This window comes from Haliotis rubra, unplaced genomic scaffold (genome assembly GCF_003918875.1).
Source record: "Haliotis rubra isolate DU_JTF1 unplaced genomic scaffold, ASM391887v1 Scf29, whole genome shotgun sequence".
NCBI lineage: Eukaryota > Metazoa > Mollusca > Gastropoda > Lepetellida > Haliotidae > Haliotis > Haliotis rubra.
This window is the reverse complement of record NW_025766957.1, coordinates 1,864,930-1,883,037: the sequence shown is the minus strand read 5'-3', so window position 1 is coordinate 1,883,037 and position 18,108 is coordinate 1,864,930. Positions and strand designations below refer to the sequence as shown.

At 37.2% G+C, this 18,108-nt stretch overlaps 1 protein-coding gene across 2 annotated transcripts; it reads left to right on the top strand.

The window, feature by feature from the left end:
• The first annotated feature begins 2,541 nt into the window (after positions 1 to 2,541).
• LOC124281818 (serine/arginine-rich splicing factor 3-like) lies at positions 2,542 to 13,127 on the top strand. 2 transcript variants are annotated; one of them, XM_046717813.1, is made up of 7 exons: positions 2,542 to 2,684; positions 4,406 to 4,633; positions 6,205 to 6,336; positions 9,042 to 9,128; positions 9,599 to 9,754; positions 10,817 to 10,861; positions 11,288 to 13,127. In XM_046717813.1, the coding sequence occupies exons 2-5, from the start codon at positions 4,419 to 4,421 to the stop codon at positions 9,750 to 9,752; spliced, it is 588 nt and encodes a 195-aa protein (XP_046573769.1). In that variant the 5' UTR covers positions 2,542 to 2,684; positions 4,406 to 4,418; the 3' UTR covers positions 9,753 to 9,754; positions 10,817 to 10,861; positions 11,288 to 13,127. The 2 variants fall into 2 exon arrangements, with proteins under 2 accessions (XP_046573769.1, XP_046573770.1); XM_046717814.1 differs by lacking the exon at positions 9,599 to 9,754.
• Positions 13,128 to 18,108: the final 4,981 nt, after the last annotated feature.

Below are 18,108 nucleotides of genomic sequence, written 5' to 3'. Positions count from 1 at the left end.
CCAGTTAAATTGTTCTTTAAACAATCACTCTGTACTTAGCTCACCTTAATATTAATAAGACTATGAATACACAATGCCATTTAGTCTAATGTAACACATGCTATATGCTGGATTACATTATCTTGCAATGTAATCCCTAATATAGCATGTGTTAGTCTCACCAATAGTTAACTTTGATGTGAGTGTGTACCTCGTTCGTGTGTACATACTTGAATTTCAAAATCAGTACTGAAATAAATAATAGACATTTTGAACTAATCAATATAAAACTGTTTACTGTTCACAATCTATAAAATGGGGCTTAGTTTACCCAATTTCAAAATACTTTATAAAGTTTACATCGGCGTAAATTAAATGCGCCTTAAGAACTTCTGATATATGTGTCAGCTTTACCATTTATCGATATTGAATTTCGTAACAGCTGAATGTAAGGTCAACAGGTTGCATGCATTAACAATGTATGAGCGTGTAATCAATTTAGAGGCACATGTGACGGGTATTAACAGCCCCATATAGAGTTATCCAATATAGGTTATGAGTATTCCATAGCGGGTTATTGCCAGTATACACTTGTCAGTCGTAAACTTAATGTGTTTGCACTCATAATATAAAATACAACTATGCTGGATTATACCAATGAATATTTTGCTCACCTTCGCATCTTTACGATGAGGGATATCATTAGTCTTTTTTGTTTGGCTGCTAGGGGTCTTTCATAATTTATGGCTATAGTCTGTTTGCAGTGAAAACGTACCGATGAATTTCACTTTAAACAAAAAGGTAAATCACATAAAGTGAAATTAAGATTGCGAATCCTCATGATTTTACCTTGCCAAATGAACTTTTAAATCTCAGAAATTTTATTCAACTTATGATAAAAGTTGTTTAACAAACGATCATAGTTTCAAATCGCTATTATTGGTATGTATTACAAGGGGGTATGCACATTAAATGAAACCCCGAGAACAAGAAGGGTTGGTTTCTACGGTAGTCTAAGTTTACGCTCATCACGGACCGCACGTGCATTTGTTTCACTATTCCAACTACTGCGCGTACCCCCTTGTAATACAAACCAATAATAGCGATTTGAAACTATGATCGTTTGTTAAACAACTTTTATCGTAAGTTGAATAAAATTCTGAGATTTTAATGTTCAATTGGCAAGGTAAAGTTATGAGGATTCGCAATCTTAATTTCACATTATTTGATTAACTTTTTGGTTTAAAGTGAAATTCATCGGTACGTTTTTACTGCAAACAGACTATAGTAGGGCTGATGATGATTTTCAGGGGGAGTCACCCATTTTGTTCTGGAGAGGTGAGGGGAAATTGGGTTTAACGTCGCACGGGAGATTATTTCGCTCATATGACGACGTGCATGCGTGTGTATGTGTAGGTGCGGCTGCTTGTACTAGCCCAGACTGAGGCTGGCTTTATAGTGCTAGCCCACTGAGATACCATGCCGCAGTGAAGCATGAATACCCCACTCAGACACATTATACTGACTCCAAGCAGACCAGTCCTTGTTTTACCCATTAATGCCGAGCGCCAGGCAGGGACAAACAAGTACCATATTTTAACGTCTTTTGGTATGACGCGGTCGGGGATTGAACCCGCGACCTTCCGCTCGCCGGTGTTCTGGAGAGGTTGGGGTATCATCAATTTGGTACACGTGTACTGGGGTGGGGGTGGGGGTGGGGTGGGGTTGTGGTGTTGTGTCAACAATTTTGTACATACAAATATGTATATATTATGCTTACAAAATATGGCAGGGGAGGAGGGGTCATTGATTTTGTTCATAACATGCTGGGGTGTCACTTCTTTTGCACATAAAGTTTAGGGAGGGTTATTCACATTGTACATGCTTCTCCATAAAAGTCATCATTACCTACACACCCCAAACCACCACCCCCCACCCCCACACACGCACACACAGAGCCATAAATTACGAACGGGCTTTGCAAGGAACATCCCCTCAAACACATAATCATATTAACACATATTATTTATTCCACATAACATTCACATATTCGTGGCTGAATGTTCTTTTAAAGCTAATTCTTATTGCAAAGGTAAGACAAATGGACCAGAATTTAACGAATTTTAGATAGATTATATGGTCTCTGTTAAACAAAGCTATTGCTTTTTGTTAAAATATAACACTTCAAGTCTCCATGGTCCAGTGTATATTGAACCAGAGACCATATATATAATAGATATATTATATGGTCTCTGGTTCAATATATACTGGACCATGGAGACTTGAAGTGTATATAAGAAAATATATTATATGGTCTCTGATTGAACAGCATTTCGCGAATAGATGAAATCTTTATGTCGTTATATTACGTCTCACGACGTTGTAAATAGAAACTATGTCAGATCAAACTCCTTCAATCCCATTTTTCTCGGAAATCAGCTTGTAACAGGAATGTTATATTAATAATTGTTTGAATATGGATCGTAAATCACATCAATAAACTGTTTCATTTCATACTCATAGCAGGGTTTGTTATCATAGCGCCTGTAAGGAGCTATCCACGAAAATCGACCAATCAAAATCAAATGAATGCTTTTCTGCGGTATAGTATTCATTAGGCTGAAAGACGTAGACAAGGGTTGGTGGGTGTTTGTTTGAACGTTTTGTGCGTCAGTACTTCGTTAATTAGTTTACAAGGTATTAAGGTAAGTAGAAGCATCACATGCTTGCTGATTTTGAAAAAACTGTTGCGTTTCCGTATTCTGATAAAGAGCATGACCTGCATGAAAGGTTAACATGTGGTGAGACCGAAGCACACTTTCGTCGGGTCACGGCCATGTTTGATTCCCTGGTTTCGGTGATATTCAAGCTTTCAAAATGCGATGCAGGAGTACTTAAACCAAATAATACTGCTGGTGCAGTGAAGTAGGCGGAGTGTTTGAGATGTTCGATTACATGGGACTTCGCATGAGTTAGAAGACCTACGATAACCTGTATTGTGCTAGTCAAACGTGGTAAATAGGTCAAATACACAAATGGACAAGGACTCGTTCATAAATGTCTGCTAGTTCAAAATAGGGTACTATTAACTTCCATTTTCAACATCAGAATAACCGGGGAAAGAATTCCGAAGAGTTTGATTGCTGTTGTGTGTCCATACGTCTTTCCGCGTGATCTTACGTTTAGATCGTCATATGTTTTCGATCGGCCATTACGATTCCCGTTAATATTGCAAGAATATTCGTTGGTTTCACATTAGACTTTTCAACTCGCTGTGCGCGTGCGCAGAGCGTGCGAAAAATATCCAGTGGCATGTTTCCGGTTTGGTCGTATGTTTATCGATATGTATGTTTTATCCAAAGAAAACAAAAATCAAATATATAGTTTTTTAACTGATCCCAATTGATTTATGAAACAGGCCGGGATTAGTTAAATAAGTAGCTTCATTTATCATGTTTATGTTAACAAGCTCTTGTATAGACCGTCCTTCCGCACATCCCCTTCTCACAACTAAACAAACACATCTCTGATGGAATGGCAACCAAAATAGGACATCAATTATTGAAAAGCAGAGGCAAATGGCAGTATGTACTCAACTATGAATAGTTGTCATAACGTAAATAATTTTCATAACAGCTTTTATTTAGAGTGCATTTACACTGTGAGTTATGTTATGTGAAACCAACGAAGGAGAAAATCCATCCATCAGAAGCAGCCTGAATGTCATCAATGCGATCGCCCCTACGGGTAAAGTTTCCATGCATAAGCAAAAGTTAAAAAAGGAACAAATTTTAAGTTAAATTGGGGATCATTAATGCAACATCTACCTCGTAATTAAATGCGGAAACACTTCGATTTACAGACCGCCGCCATATTGCTTGAATATTGCCGAGTGCAGCGTAAAACTCAAATCACTCACTCACTCAATGGTTCTTACATATGTAAACCATTGTTCTCGTCTCGATATTGCTGAAATAATGCCGATGTGACGATAAATTTTAACTCACTCACTCACATATGTAAACCTTTCAGGTAAGATGAACGTGAAGGCATGTAATGATTTTGAAAAGCACAATGTACTGGTATTTTCCTAATTTATTGTAATATGCATTCACTGGGATTTACTGTATACTTCTTGTTAGCAAGACTCATCTGACATGGACCATGGTGACCTTATGGGAAGGTGAAAAAACTGAGAAAAGTAGACATTTTCAATGAACCTGGCTTCATGATTACACATGGTTGCAGTATAATGCAGAAAGATATACCATGATGTCAACTTTGTATAAATTGTGTGAAATCTCATCAAATTCTGATTGTAGATTGAGGGCCTTTCTATAGTGGTAAATACTCTGCAATTTGAAAAGTATGCTACAAGATGATGTTCTTAACAAGTATAATAGCATGCATTTGTATTTGTTTTTAGAAATAACAGCACAATGGCACGTAATTCGACAAGAGACTGGCGACTAGATTGCAAAGTATATGTTGGAGATCTCGGTTATGGTGCAGCCAAACAAGAGCTTGAAGAGAAGTTTAGTAAATATGGACCTTTGCGTAATGTGTGGGTAGCCAGGAAGCCTCCAGGGTTTGCATTTGTTGAATTTGAAGATCCCCGTGATGCTGAAGATGCCACAAGAGCCCTTGATGGAGCGTAAGTGATAATCCAGTGTAAATGCCCTATTGGCATTAATGACTTTTATGATGATGAACATTCTGGAGCTTGATTTTCTTGAATTCTTTTAAGCTTTTGGGTCTAGGGGGGTTTAGATTTTTGAAACAATCAAAGGTGAGATTACTTCTAACGTCTTATATTCAAAGATACACTATCTTAAGTAAAGAGGAGATACAATATAACTATCAACCTATCTGAAATCTGTCGCAGATTGTACAAAACTAGGATACCTATTGTAACTCGGGTAACTCATTTGTGTTGGAGATTGTAAAAGCAGCTCATTTCCAAATGGCATCAATGTTTATTTTTCATTTTCTGACAAGACTAAAGAGAAGCAGCACAAAATTACAGTAAATATGGTCAGGTCACTAATTTTTACGTGTATTTATTTGACATGCATACATGTATATCCAACATGCAGATGTTTTGTTTTTATGATGAAAAATGCCATGACTACCCAAACACAATGGCATGTCTGCCAGTGTGAAGACGTTTGTAAATGCAAGAAATGTTATGATCAATAAATATAGCATTACCATACTAGTGCTATTAGAATTGAAATAATGTTCACCATTTGCCCTTAGAATGATCCACTTTTGAATGTATAAATTTTGTGTAAACACGCTGCTTACTAAGTCGATTAACGGTACTAACATAGCCTGAATAACATTGGTGATAGCTTTGACTGAACATCAGACATTCACTATTCTGTAAGTTCAAAATATGTTTTCAAGTCTGATATGATTAGTAGACATTGACAATATTGCTTATTTTCCAAATTTTCTTTTAAAATCAATCCACTGAATACAAAATTAAAATTTATTGTGGAAAACATAGATGTCTGTTTTTGTTGATCAGTAAATTTCAGGTCATGTTTACTGTACTAAGTATAGCAGTAAATTAAAACATGGACAATAATCTAAGGGCTAAGATTGTTTGGAAAATCTATGCCCTGCTTTGGGCAGTGATTGAAAGCTCAAGCATCAAATGGCCAGGAGGATCATTGGTCTGAAACTGTTCAAAGTTGTATTCCCCAGGCAGACCATCTACTGATCTGCTCTGCTTGTATCAGCTATGGTGTATATTTGACAGACGTAGCTCTTTATTTTAGATATGATTAGAACTAAAAGAAGTTGTTACATCTGTCATACATGAGATATATGGGCTTGATAAGTAGGACTTCTGAGTGAAAAGTGCCTTTCATTTTACATTTTACATTAAAGGTCACATGCAACATAAAACACAACTTTGCAGATTCTGATACCTTTCGGTATGGACTTGCAGTAGCAAATGATAAAAAAATGCAAATTCAATTTATAAAGTTGAAATATAACGCTATGAACCCCCCCGCAATGAAGGGAAGTAAACCCAAGTACAAAATATTGCACTTTTGATTTGCGATTGTACGCTTATAATTGTGTTTATATGTTTTTTCATAATCAGCAATTTATATTATATGTCCTTTATAAGTGATAATTTTAATTATGTTTGTCCTTTTGGTTGCATGTGACCTTTAAATAACTGCTAATATCATAAGTTGATTTCTGCAGGAGAATGAATGGTCGTCGTGTGCATGTTGAAATGTCGTCAGGAAAGTCTCGTTGGGGAAGTCGAGGACCGCCAGTTGGCCGTCAGGGTTCTTCTTCTTATGATGACTACAGACCAAGGAGAGGCAGATCACGGTGAGTTTTCTTCTGTTATAGGAAGATAAAATATTCTTGCTGCATCATCTTGGCCAATGAAAATCTTTCACATTCATTCTAAACTTATGTTGTCATGATTTTAATATTGTATTTGGATCACAATGAAAAATATCCATGAAATTTGTAAGTATGCTTTATATGTGCTTCCATTTGTATGTTTTATTAATGTTGTCCCCAACCGTTTTGGTTTAATTTTATCAAATTCATGGCATGCATGTATATTTCAGCTGGATTTAAAAACATTGTACTAATGTACCTTTATTTTCAAATGAAACTTATTGGTTGTATACCCCAATATACAAAATGCTTTGGCAGCACTTCGGGCAATAATCTTGTTCTTATACAAACCAATGTGTAATTCATTTTATTTGTTTTGTATGTTCACTGCTTTTGGAACACTTTGGCAATATGTTCAAAGCAGATTATGTTTAGGAATAGTATTGAATTCTTTCAAATTGTTTTGATGCTTAAATATAATGTAACATTGTTTTGATATTTTGGTATCACAGATCATCATGTCTAGAAGTCTTGTGTACATGTAACTTGTATGTAATATCAAAATTCTAGACTGCCATTTCTTGAAATTTCATCCTTTGCCTCTATGTGTTACACTTAAGTGCAAGTTTTCAATTTTGGAACTTATACAAGTACTAAAACTGTTATTGAAGGCTTCTAAGATTGGGCATTAATTTTGAAATGAATCTTTGTAAATTGGTGGTAACATCATGACTGTTATAACATAGGCCTGTACCCCAAGGGTTTGAGTGTTAATAAGTGTTCACTCTTCAAGTCTTTCAATTTCATGCAGAGTCTGGCATTTCTTTTGAATAACAAATTTGTTTGAAATTTATCTTTGAGCTTGCAGGTTATACTCTTGTACTTTTGGAAACAAAGTTCAGGGTGTGGGTCTATGGTGATACAAGAGTGCATTGTTGTTTGTTCATAAGAGCCCCTATAGTGTCTACGTGCATGTTTGGGACCAGGTGGCATTTATTTGAGGGACTGCAGTTCACTTCACTGCAGAATTGTCCCCTAGGAATCTTTGAATCTCCAGATTGTTTATATTTTTGTCAGCACCATATGAATGCTTTGGAATTTCCCCTAAATGGATAGAAATGCATTTCTTTTGGCTTCCTTCCCACTTTACGCTGACATGCCAATATATGACTGGAATACTGGTTCAAAACAGTAATACACCTAACACAATACACAGCTGTTCTGACCAGTGAAGATCCAGGATAGAATTGGTCTTCAGTAACCCATACTTGTTGTAAGAGGCGACTGACGGGATCGGGTGGTCAGACTTGCAGACTTTGTTGACACGTCATTGCATCCCAATTGCGTAGATTGATGCTCATCCTGCTGATCACTGGATTGTCTGGTCCAAACTCCATTACTTACAGACCGCCACCATGTAGCTGGAATAGTGCTGAGTGTGGCGTTAAACAACCAACCAACTTAGCTGTTCTATGCTTTTGTTTGTTACTACCTTAAAGAAATAGAGAACAAATATTGAACCATTTGTATTTTGTGGACAATGGAAAATCATTGTTTTCAGATTTATATATGTTCATTTGTCATGTACCTGTTAGTTGAAATTATTTAAGGTCAAAGTGAAAACTGTTGAATATATTAAGCTTATTTTCATATGACTAATTGAAGTTTTTTTAATAGATATGTTGTTTAACATGAGGTTGTAATTGCTTTAGCAGAAGTAGTGTTAGTAACCAGGTGTATGGCCATTACCAATTCACATGATGATTTTTTGACTGACCCAATTCCAGGCTCCGGTCTCCACTACTACTACCAGCCATCAGCCACATGAGCTGCTTGCTCCAAATTCATCGGACTGTTCTCATATAGCATTATCAGCCCCCTAACTACTCCTACCACCAGCTGCTCGCCAGCCAGCCCGCCCCGACACCTGCCTTCACTTGCGCCCGCTCGCTCTACGTTTACCATCCATCCCTTCACACATTTTTAGTCAGCGGGCAAGTGCAAGTGGGCAGTCACATCGTCCAAGGCCGTCCAATCTCCTCTTCAGTCAGCGTCAACATCAATCCAGTCCCCCATCGTTCGTACCAGGTCCCAGACTAGGGCTTTCAGCCTGTCCCATCTACAATGAACCCCCTAAAGCGACACATCGTCTATAATCAACAAAGCAACCGTCAACTTTATGTACAGAATGAAGTTGTCAACGCCTTACAACTTTTCCTCTGCAACATGCATACAAAGCAACGTTAGGGACTACTACTACTACTTCTAACCTTCGCAGATTCGTCCCAACCTCTTCATGCAGGGTATGGGTATAGTAGCACTATCAAGAGGACTCATTTGGATGTTAAAGCTGTACTGTCTTGCCATCAGTTATTTGACATATCATTCATTTTGGCATGATAGAATTGAAAATGTAATAGGATCTGATTATTAGATGTAGTGCCATGTGTAGGTCAGATTACTCATTTTACATTTAAAATAAAGTCTAGTACAAAATTTTAAAAACTTTGTGAAAGCCGCCTGGTTGGAGAGTGTTTACTGTCCAGCCAATCAGGTCTTGACAACTTGGTTCTCGATTTGTCAGCTGTTGCATGTTGAAAGAGTCATAGCTGCTGCCAGCCGTTCAGTCAGCTCTTCTGCATCATCCCCTGTCATCATTATTACGGATTTAATTTGTCAACTTGCAGATCTTTCTCCCCACGTCGCAGATCCTACTCCCCGCGTAGGCGAAGTCGCAGCGATTCAAATTCACCTCGTCGTCGTAGCCGCAGCAGGTAAGATGGTGTCTAATCTACATATTTGGTAGTTCATGCAGTTGTATGCTTATTTTGAGTTGTAGTTGAGTTCAGTACCTTCTGCATGAAATGAGAATGCCATAGAACACATGCTTTCCAAAAGTCTCATGTTAAGATCTTTCAGCAGTTTGGAAGAGTGTTTTGGTGTTGTTTGTGTATTAACCAGATGCTCAATCTAATCCACTGTGTGCCATGAGAAAGTAAATGTCTCAAATGAAGTAAAAGAAATCCAGATCAGAAGGCATTGTGTTGCAAAACCCACCCGATGAACTCAAGTCATATGAAAAAATTCAAGTGTTCTTTAGCTACTTTTGAGTATAAGTCAATGTTTTTTAAAAAGGTAAATTTTTGAACAAATCAGCTGAATTGGCATTTTTCAATCTCTAATTGCGCGCCCTTCTTTTACCCTGGTTCTCTTTTGGCTTATTTCTTTATGGATGATCTTTCAGTTCACGGTCCCACTCTCGGGGCCGCAGTCGGTCTAAGGGTAGAAGCCGATCCAGGTCTAGGGGTAGGAGTCTGTCCCGATCTAGGGGTAGGAGTAGGGATCGTAGCAGAAGCCCTCATTCAAAATTGAGCAAGGAGAGAGAGGAAAACGACTAGAGGTAGCGTACACCTCGCCTCCTTCATTATAGAAAAAGCACAGCAGCCAGTGTCATTACTGCCATCCTGTCTTAATATGCACCTAAACTACTTTTCCTAGGCTGCCAATTTAAAGCAACCATTCTTAATGTCTGTCTCTGTGATCTTTCCAGTAGTAAACATTCAGTTATGCTCTCATATTTAACAAATAGTAAGGCAACTTGGGACATTATCAGTTTTGCTTATATAGAAGAGAGGATAATATTTGTAGCAGCATCTGTAAATATTAAAGTTATCACAGACTAGTGGCAGCTGTGTGATTTCGTAGGTTGTATATATAGCTGGGTTGATAACCATAATTATTTGTGTAACAGTCCTGTGTTTGTGATCAGCATGACGTTCCCTCTGCTTGTGGAAGCATCAACATTGTCTCACAAAATGCTTCAACTGATGTGTACTACTTTTGATGCAATTAACCCTCCTTTAGTGTACAGGTCGGATATATTTTAGAAAAACATTTAACGACACTAAATCTACCTTTAACATCTGTATACTTAAGGGATTCCTTAAGTTGTTCAGTCAAGGTCTTATAGTGTTGGTAGACATGGGCTTAGTTAAGTGAAAAGTTGTTAGTACCTGATCAAATTGAAGCTTCCTTTGGTGGACAGTGTTGAATGTGCTTCCCTCCCCCTTCTTTGTTGCTTAGATTCTTGTTTTGTTTGGGAGTGGAATATACTGATATTGTCGTGATGTTGGTAATATGCACTATATAGCCCATGACCACATGCTCTTAAAATGGAAAGCAAAATGTTTCTTTTCCAGCCATGAACTTATGTTTAAAAAATTAAATTCTTGCTTCATGAACCTAAGAATGTGATGAAATAGTACTTGATTGCATTAACATTTTTATCAGTCACTTAGAGTTCATTTGTTTACACTTGTTAAGTACTTGATTGGTGTATTGTAGATTGATGTAAATTGAGTGCAGTTACATTATTCTATTGATGAATTAAAAGTCACTGGGTTTATATTGTGTGTGAGTACAAGGCCTCATTTACCATTAATTTATTCTTTCTCTCTTGCAGATAAGCTGTTGACTGTTGATACTGAAGAATTACCTGTTTTGCAAAGTGAGTGCATGTTTTAAGAGCATTTAAGTATTTAAGGAAAATGTTTAAAAATATCCAGGCAAACCACAGCTCACTTTATCATACCTCAATTTCTTTTTCAATATTCCTTGCCCATAATAGGAAAGTTGGATACACAGAGTTGCTGTAATATACTCATAATATTACCTTTTATGGAGCAAATAAAATCTGAAAGGTGATGGTTATATGCTTAAGAAATTTTGCTTTTATTTTGGGGGGTGGGGTTATAAGCTTAAACCACCTCTCGCTGAAAAATGCTGGGATGCACAAACTACTGATAAGTCAGTCTATGAAACGTGTTTCAAATTTGAATTTATCTCGATATATATGTAGATCAGTGATCTGAGTTGAAGCATTGCCCCTGTTTTTTTTGTTAAATGTTCATGGATTTCATTTATTTCTTTGCAGGAAATCGGGGCCTAAATGTTGATACCAGCGGGGAGATAGCTCCTTGTCACATCAGTTATCTCCATAGGTTGTTGTAAGCAGTGATGTGTACTTATCACTTCTATGTGTTCACACTGCATTCACGGACAGTGACGATCAGTGACGATCCTCCCAGTACTCTGTATTTCTAAACCTGAGGCTACCAAGACCTTTTTTAACAGTATCACTAAAGTAGACTTACATTTTAATGTCTTATGAAAGTGGGGTAGCCTAATGGCCTAAGCATTTGCTTGTCATGCTTAAGGCCTTGATTCAATTCCTCCCAGTTGTTATATTGCTGGAATAATGCTAGAAGTGGCTAAAATCCATGTCACTTTATGTGTTTCTATTCATCACACAGTACTTGCATGTTCAGGGCTCTTGTTCACCAGGCAGTCATGGGGCTACAACTGTTGTAAGTCTTATGTTAAGGTATAGGGGTTAGGATAGTTCTAGCCCTACAATAGCTTTGTGAAATGGTGCCTAAGAAACATTGTAACCAAGAAAAAAATTGAAATACAATGTCCTTCCTGTAAATAAGTGTTTTCATTTTTATATAGGATTCATTCAGTTCATGATTTTAATAAAATGTTGCAAAGTTCAATCCAAGTTCATACATTACACTTGAAGCAAAACTGGGTTACACAGATCAGTGTTTTAGTGTGAACTTGTATTTTTATCAAATATCCTTTTGTTCTTGTAAGGCATTTTTACAAATTGTCAACATGTGCCTATTTTTCTTTGTCTTGCACTGTAATCCTTGGGATGATTGTTGTTTTGTTTAATCATGTCAATAAGACACACATTACGATGTCTTTATCTTGGAAGAATAGCCTTCATATGTATAAATCTAATTTAGCTACGAAATATTTTTGAGTTTCAGATTGATAAAATATTTCAACATTTTTAACTACTATAAATGTTCCTGAAGAAACAAAACAGAGATAAACAGTGAAGTTTAAGTTCCGAAGGCAGTTTCTGTAAATATGCTTGACTATATCACAGTAAACCTCTGATCTAAAAAAACATTATCCAAGATCAAAATTGTTAACTTGGCTTAGCTCATTAATCAAAAAGTTATGTTTTTTCTGAGGTTAGCTGTATATGCTTTGATTTTGTTCAATGAATCATTTGTCTGTGCTGTTATGTGTCCAAGTCTCAATTAAAAAATCAACTGAACAGGATTAGTGCACTTTACCAGGTGCACTATTTTACATTTCAATTAGCATGGCACAGAGGATTGAACTCTCAAGTTCGGCTAATGAGAACATCCAATTATCCAACAGCCTATACTGGGACCATGGCTGTTATCACAAACCATTAGTGCTCTTCTACCAAGTCATCAGCACTTGTTTATCTGTTTGTACATGCATAATGGCCGTTGATTTCACTAAACTCAGAAGAACAGTGAATACAGTGAGTTTCATCACTTGCTTTGGATTTATCATTTTGAAGTACACCCTACCTCACAACTTACCCTAAGGATTGAAATGTTTGCCTGACCCTTAACATCTTAAAGGGTGTTTGGTGGGAGTGGGATCTAAGGGATAAGGATGTTGTTAGGTGTCCTCACCCCAATGATTGAAAATGCTTGTGAGATCCTTGACGCAAGAGCTGGAGTTGCCAGATTGAGCCAGTTAGCACGACAGGTGACTGTACCTGGTAAATTGCACTCATGTCCAACTGAATTATTAGATCTCTTTGCTGTAATTGTCTAGTGTTTTAACGGTTACATTGCCAAGTAATACATTTTAGAAAATTGTATTTCACTACAATGGTATTGCTGCTCATGTATTCATTGAATAAAATTTTATTGAATGTAGATTTTGTTTTGTCGAAATTTACCTGCTTGTGTTTTTCACTCCATGCTGTGCAATATTTCAGTTTTATGAAGGCAATCTGGAAAATATCGAGTCTGGACAAGACTATCCAGATAGCTGTCACCTTATTGATCAAGGTAGTTGTGATACAATGGCTTGCTAAAGGTGGAGTAAAACTCTCTCACTCACTGAACATCTTAACTGTAAAAGTGTATTCAGGAGGTTTCGAGCTGAAAACATCCTACTGCATTGAAACCTTAAGTTGTTTTTAATTATAATTCCTTGGAATAACTTACCTCTGTTCATCCTAGTCTCTGTGTCATAGTGGTTAGAGCATCAGCCCAGAGAGTGGAAGGGCACGGGTTTGATCATACCGAAAGACGTTAAAATATGGTACTTGTTGGTTCCTGCCTGGCCCTTTGCATTAATGGGTACAACAAGGACTGTTTGGCTCAGTCAGTATAAATGTGTCAGAGTTGGATATTCATGCTTAACTGTGGCATGGAATCTGAGCTTAGCACACTATACAAGAACCACACATACACACGCATGCACGTTGTCATATGAGTGAAATATTTTTAAATTGATTATTTATTACAGCTAGAGTCCGTCAACTTAACTTTTGGCACCCTGTTTTTCACAATTTACATAAAACTCCTGAATATTTTAAAACGCTACTCTCTTCATATGGTAATTGTATACTGTGACCTAACAAGATATATTGATTTTAGTAATTCTAAAACGACTATTAAAGATTTTGCCTTTAAACCTGTCATATAATTGTAAAACTGTGGAGAGTTTTACGAGGGGTTAACGCAAGTGATGGAAAAGCCAACAACATTGTAAAATGTGTGTCAGCGTGATATGTACATGCACGGGTATTTACATTAGCACGCTCAAGTGATGTCAAAGATCGTCAACACACAGGTTGTGGTAAAAACGATGTTGTACAAAGATGACCGGTAAATCTTTTTTAAAGCGAAAGAAAGCCCTCTTTTTTCAATTGAGTGTTTCTCCAAAAGACACAATGCCACCAAAATCTGCAAAAGAACATAGCAAAGAGTTATCTCCCATGACACTATTTCAGAGACTGACGATGACATGGCAGTTAAATCGGGGTCTGTCTCAAAACATGCAAAGAAAAGATAGCTTGATGAATTCGATAGAAGGGTTGTGAGGGACGTCATGCGTCGGTTAAATCGATCCAGTGAGTCCATATCGTCAAGCAAACTGAAGAAAATAATGTTCAAAAGAAGACTATGACATCAATGTATCAAAGCATACCATATGCAAGCTGTTGCTCAAGTTTGGATCTTGATACAAGAGATTGAGCAACCAGTATTTAAAGACTTCAATAAATCTACTTGTTAAAAATGGATTTGTGATGATTATACAGTCTCTTTAGATTTGCTTGCAGGCGTTACAATGTAAACAAGATGCACGTGTGTCCCACCATGTTGTTTGCTGTTCCATCGTATCATTTTACTCCCTTGTATAACTACTTCTATTTTTCATATTTTTATAAGATGGCTTCTTAAGAAGAAGCTTTAATAATTGACATAAAATGATGAAATTTAAACCTTAGATAGGTCATAAGATATAAAGAGCGTATGCCTAAAAACATTTTGAAGGCATTTTTTGGTTAAAAGGTAAATTGTGAAAAACAGGGTGCCAAAAGTTCAGTTGATGGACTGTAGGCTGCTCACAGACGCTTTTTTCCCCTCGATCATAAGATGTCAGTCTCAGCGGCACTTCGTATTATCAATCTCAACTCCCTGGGGATCATACAACTCTTGCAGCCACAAGGCGCACTGAGTTAATGTGGCTTTCCCATCCTTACGAGGTACCCATTCACAGCTGGGTGGACTGGGACACATATACTTTGTCCAAGTTTACTGCACGTTGCTGTACCCGCAACTAGGTGTTTGCACGTATTCATGTGGCCACCATGTGGTCATATACCATATAAATGAGACGTTAAACTCCATTTCACCTCACCTCATCCTAGTCAAACTGTTTTTGGCTTGCACAGATATACATTTCTGTATATAGTACCCAAAACAAACAAAATCTCCGAGATCAGGTTGCTTTTTTTAGACCATCTTTTCTCAGGTAAAGTTGGAGATATTGTCAAAAATATACAATCAAAACATTAAATGAGTTTACAGTTATCTGTATCTGCAAAGGAAAGTTCCAAACTGATGTTTCTTCTGCTGCTTAGTATATATTCCCTCACAAATGGGATTGGGTGGTCTGGCTCGCCGACTTGGTTGACATGTCATCATGTTCCAATTGCTAAGTTCGATGCTCATGATGTTGATCACTGGATTTCTGATCCAGACTCGGTTCTTAACGGACTGCCACCATATAGCTGGAAGATTGCTGCGTGCAGCCCCGTTAAACAACAATCCAACCAACCAACCTAAAAAGAAATTCCCCAGTACTAGCAAGAAAGGGGTCAATTCCTGATACGGGATGAGACAAAATCAAACTTACTAAAAGACACATTTCAATATGAATTTCGCTTTATGATATCTTAGAAAACAAAACATATACAGTGTGTACAGAATATTTAACGTCAATAGAAAAATATGAGATAAAAGCATACCTGTGGCAGTGACTAACTAACACCACTACATCAGAAACAATGTGGTACCCTACATGTAGATCGGTTAAAAGTATCAACAGTATATTTGAAATTTGTACAAAAATCATGTACATACAGTGAAAGACAATACTAGTACATCGCAACATAAAAAGCTTTCCATTTCCTATTTCTCCACATATGGTGTCTACTCAAAAGTACTTATGTATCAAAATAACAAGTATTGCACGAACTATAAATGCAGTTGCACAGAGTATAACATTTCAGTATGATTCCCTACAGTATATACAAAATATGTATACTGTATGGAAATATATATAAATAATTTCATTCACCTTTACCAATCAATCAACAATGCAAAGAAAGGGTAAGGAGAGTAACTTGTATTACCTAGAAACCAAAGCCGCTGCAGATTTTAATAAACATAAGGGACCATAATTTATGGCTAGCGGGGGGATGATGATTTTAAGGGGTGCCACCCATTTTGTTCTGGGGAGGAAGGGGGTCATCAACTTTGTACAGATGTACTAGAGGTGGGTGTCATTGATTTGTGTATAGGGCATGCGGGGTTGGGGGGTGGGGCACTTACTTTGTACATATATTTTAGGGAGGATCATTCGCATTTTACATGCTTCTCCATAAAAATCATCCCCACCCCCCTAGCCATAAATTATGAACGGTCCCTTAAGATATACCTTGCTTCAGTTAAATGTTTTTGCGCTTCCTTTTGCACATCACGTGAGTTTTATAAATATTGAATTTTGCATAATCTCAATCAATATCAGTGGGATTGGCTGCAGGTTGTTGATTCTGATAACCTAACAATCATTTACTTTGTTTGGTAATTGTCATTTCGTAGCATATCCAGTCAAACTGGAAAATGCAAATCAAGGGCAGGTAATCTGAGATGGCAAGAACCACAGGAATTGTTACCCATCACATTAAAATCAGACGTTTTGCCACTCAACCTTCAAATCATCCTTGAAAAAAACCCCCAACTTTTCAGATTTCATGACACTATGATTAGTTTGTCACCGATATTAAAGAGCACCAGTTCAAATAAATGATGGTACAATGTATATTTAAAGATACAGTACAACCAGAAATTATTGAGAATTTAAGATTGTAATTTTATATATATTTTTTTCACTCATTACTCACATATTAAATGTGAATATTAGCAGAACATAACTCCAGATTCAAAGACAGGTGAACAGTTAGTATTTTGTCAAGTCACCATGGGCAGCAATGCAGGCTTCAATGCGGCGGGGCATACTACTGATCAAAGAAGTTAGAAAGTCATGGTCCATGCTGTCCCAATATTGGACCACCTCTTCTTTCATTTCAGCAATATTTGTCAGATTTTTCTTATTGACACTTTCCTTCATAAGTCCCCAAACATTTTCTACTGGATTTAGGTCAGGGCTATAGCTTGGCCAATCTAATAATGTCATATTTTGGGTCCGAAACCAGGCCTGTGAATGCTTTGAACGATGTTTTGTGTTGTTGTCCTGCTGGAAAATACAAAATTTCCATAGAACACGTGAGCAGATGGAAGTAAATGTCCCTCGAGAATATCTGTGTACCGCTCACTGTTCATATTCCCTTCAAATATACAGAGGGGCGTTGCCCCTAACACAGATATGCCACCCCACACGTTAAATTTCGGACTGTACTTTGGGAGCTGATACAAAGGTTTTTCAGTTTGTTTGGTCCAGAATTTCAGTGTATTAGGAAACAGCCACACAGAACTTTCATCTGAGAAAATCACATTGTCCCAGTTAAAATTTCTATGCTGTAAGCACCAGTTCAACCTTCACTCCTTTTGTTCAGGTTTCATGATCGGTGATGGAATTCCTCGACTTTTCTGCCAACCCATTGCATGCAGCTCAGTTCTAATTGTCTCCTTACAGACAGCCACAGTTCCTCTATCAATCATATCCAGCCTTAAGTTTTCTAAACTCCTTCGTTTGTTTTTTAGAAACAAGAATACCAAGCCGCCTCCTGTCACCGACAGTCAATTTTCTGGGCGAACCTGCACCTGCCTGGTGCTCAATGCCATATCCATTTGCAATATTTTTCAAAATACGATAAACAGTGGACAAAGGGATGCCTGTTCTACTTGAAATCACTTTAGCTGATCTGATGTCCTTGTTATAATACTCTAAAATCAACTTCCTCTTCTCTAAATCATCCATACTCAGGATCACTGAAAATGCCGTCTGCTAGCAAGTAAACAAAGGGGGGATAACTCTTCACAAACTAATGAAAAAGGATTAACGGAGTTCTCTCTCTTGAATGAAACCAAGCACTTGATAGCTGGTCAAGGTTGTTTATACTACAAATCCAATTAAACATATTCTTAAAATTCTCAATAA

Bases quoted from the DNA above. Each gene is read 5' to 3' on its own strand.
- LOC124281818 (XM_046717813.1), top strand. From the start codon at position 4,419: ATGGCACGTAATTCGACAAGAGACTGGCGACTAGATTGCAAAGTATAT. The intron at 4,634-6,204 runs GTAAGTGATAAT...TGATTTCTGCAG, and splicing joins ACAAGAGCCCTTGATGGAGC to GAGAATGAATGGTCGTCGTG. The intron at 6,337-9,041 runs GTGAGTTTTCTT...GTCAACTTGCAG, and splicing joins CCAAGGAGAGGCAGATCACG to ATCTTTCTCCCCACGTCGCA.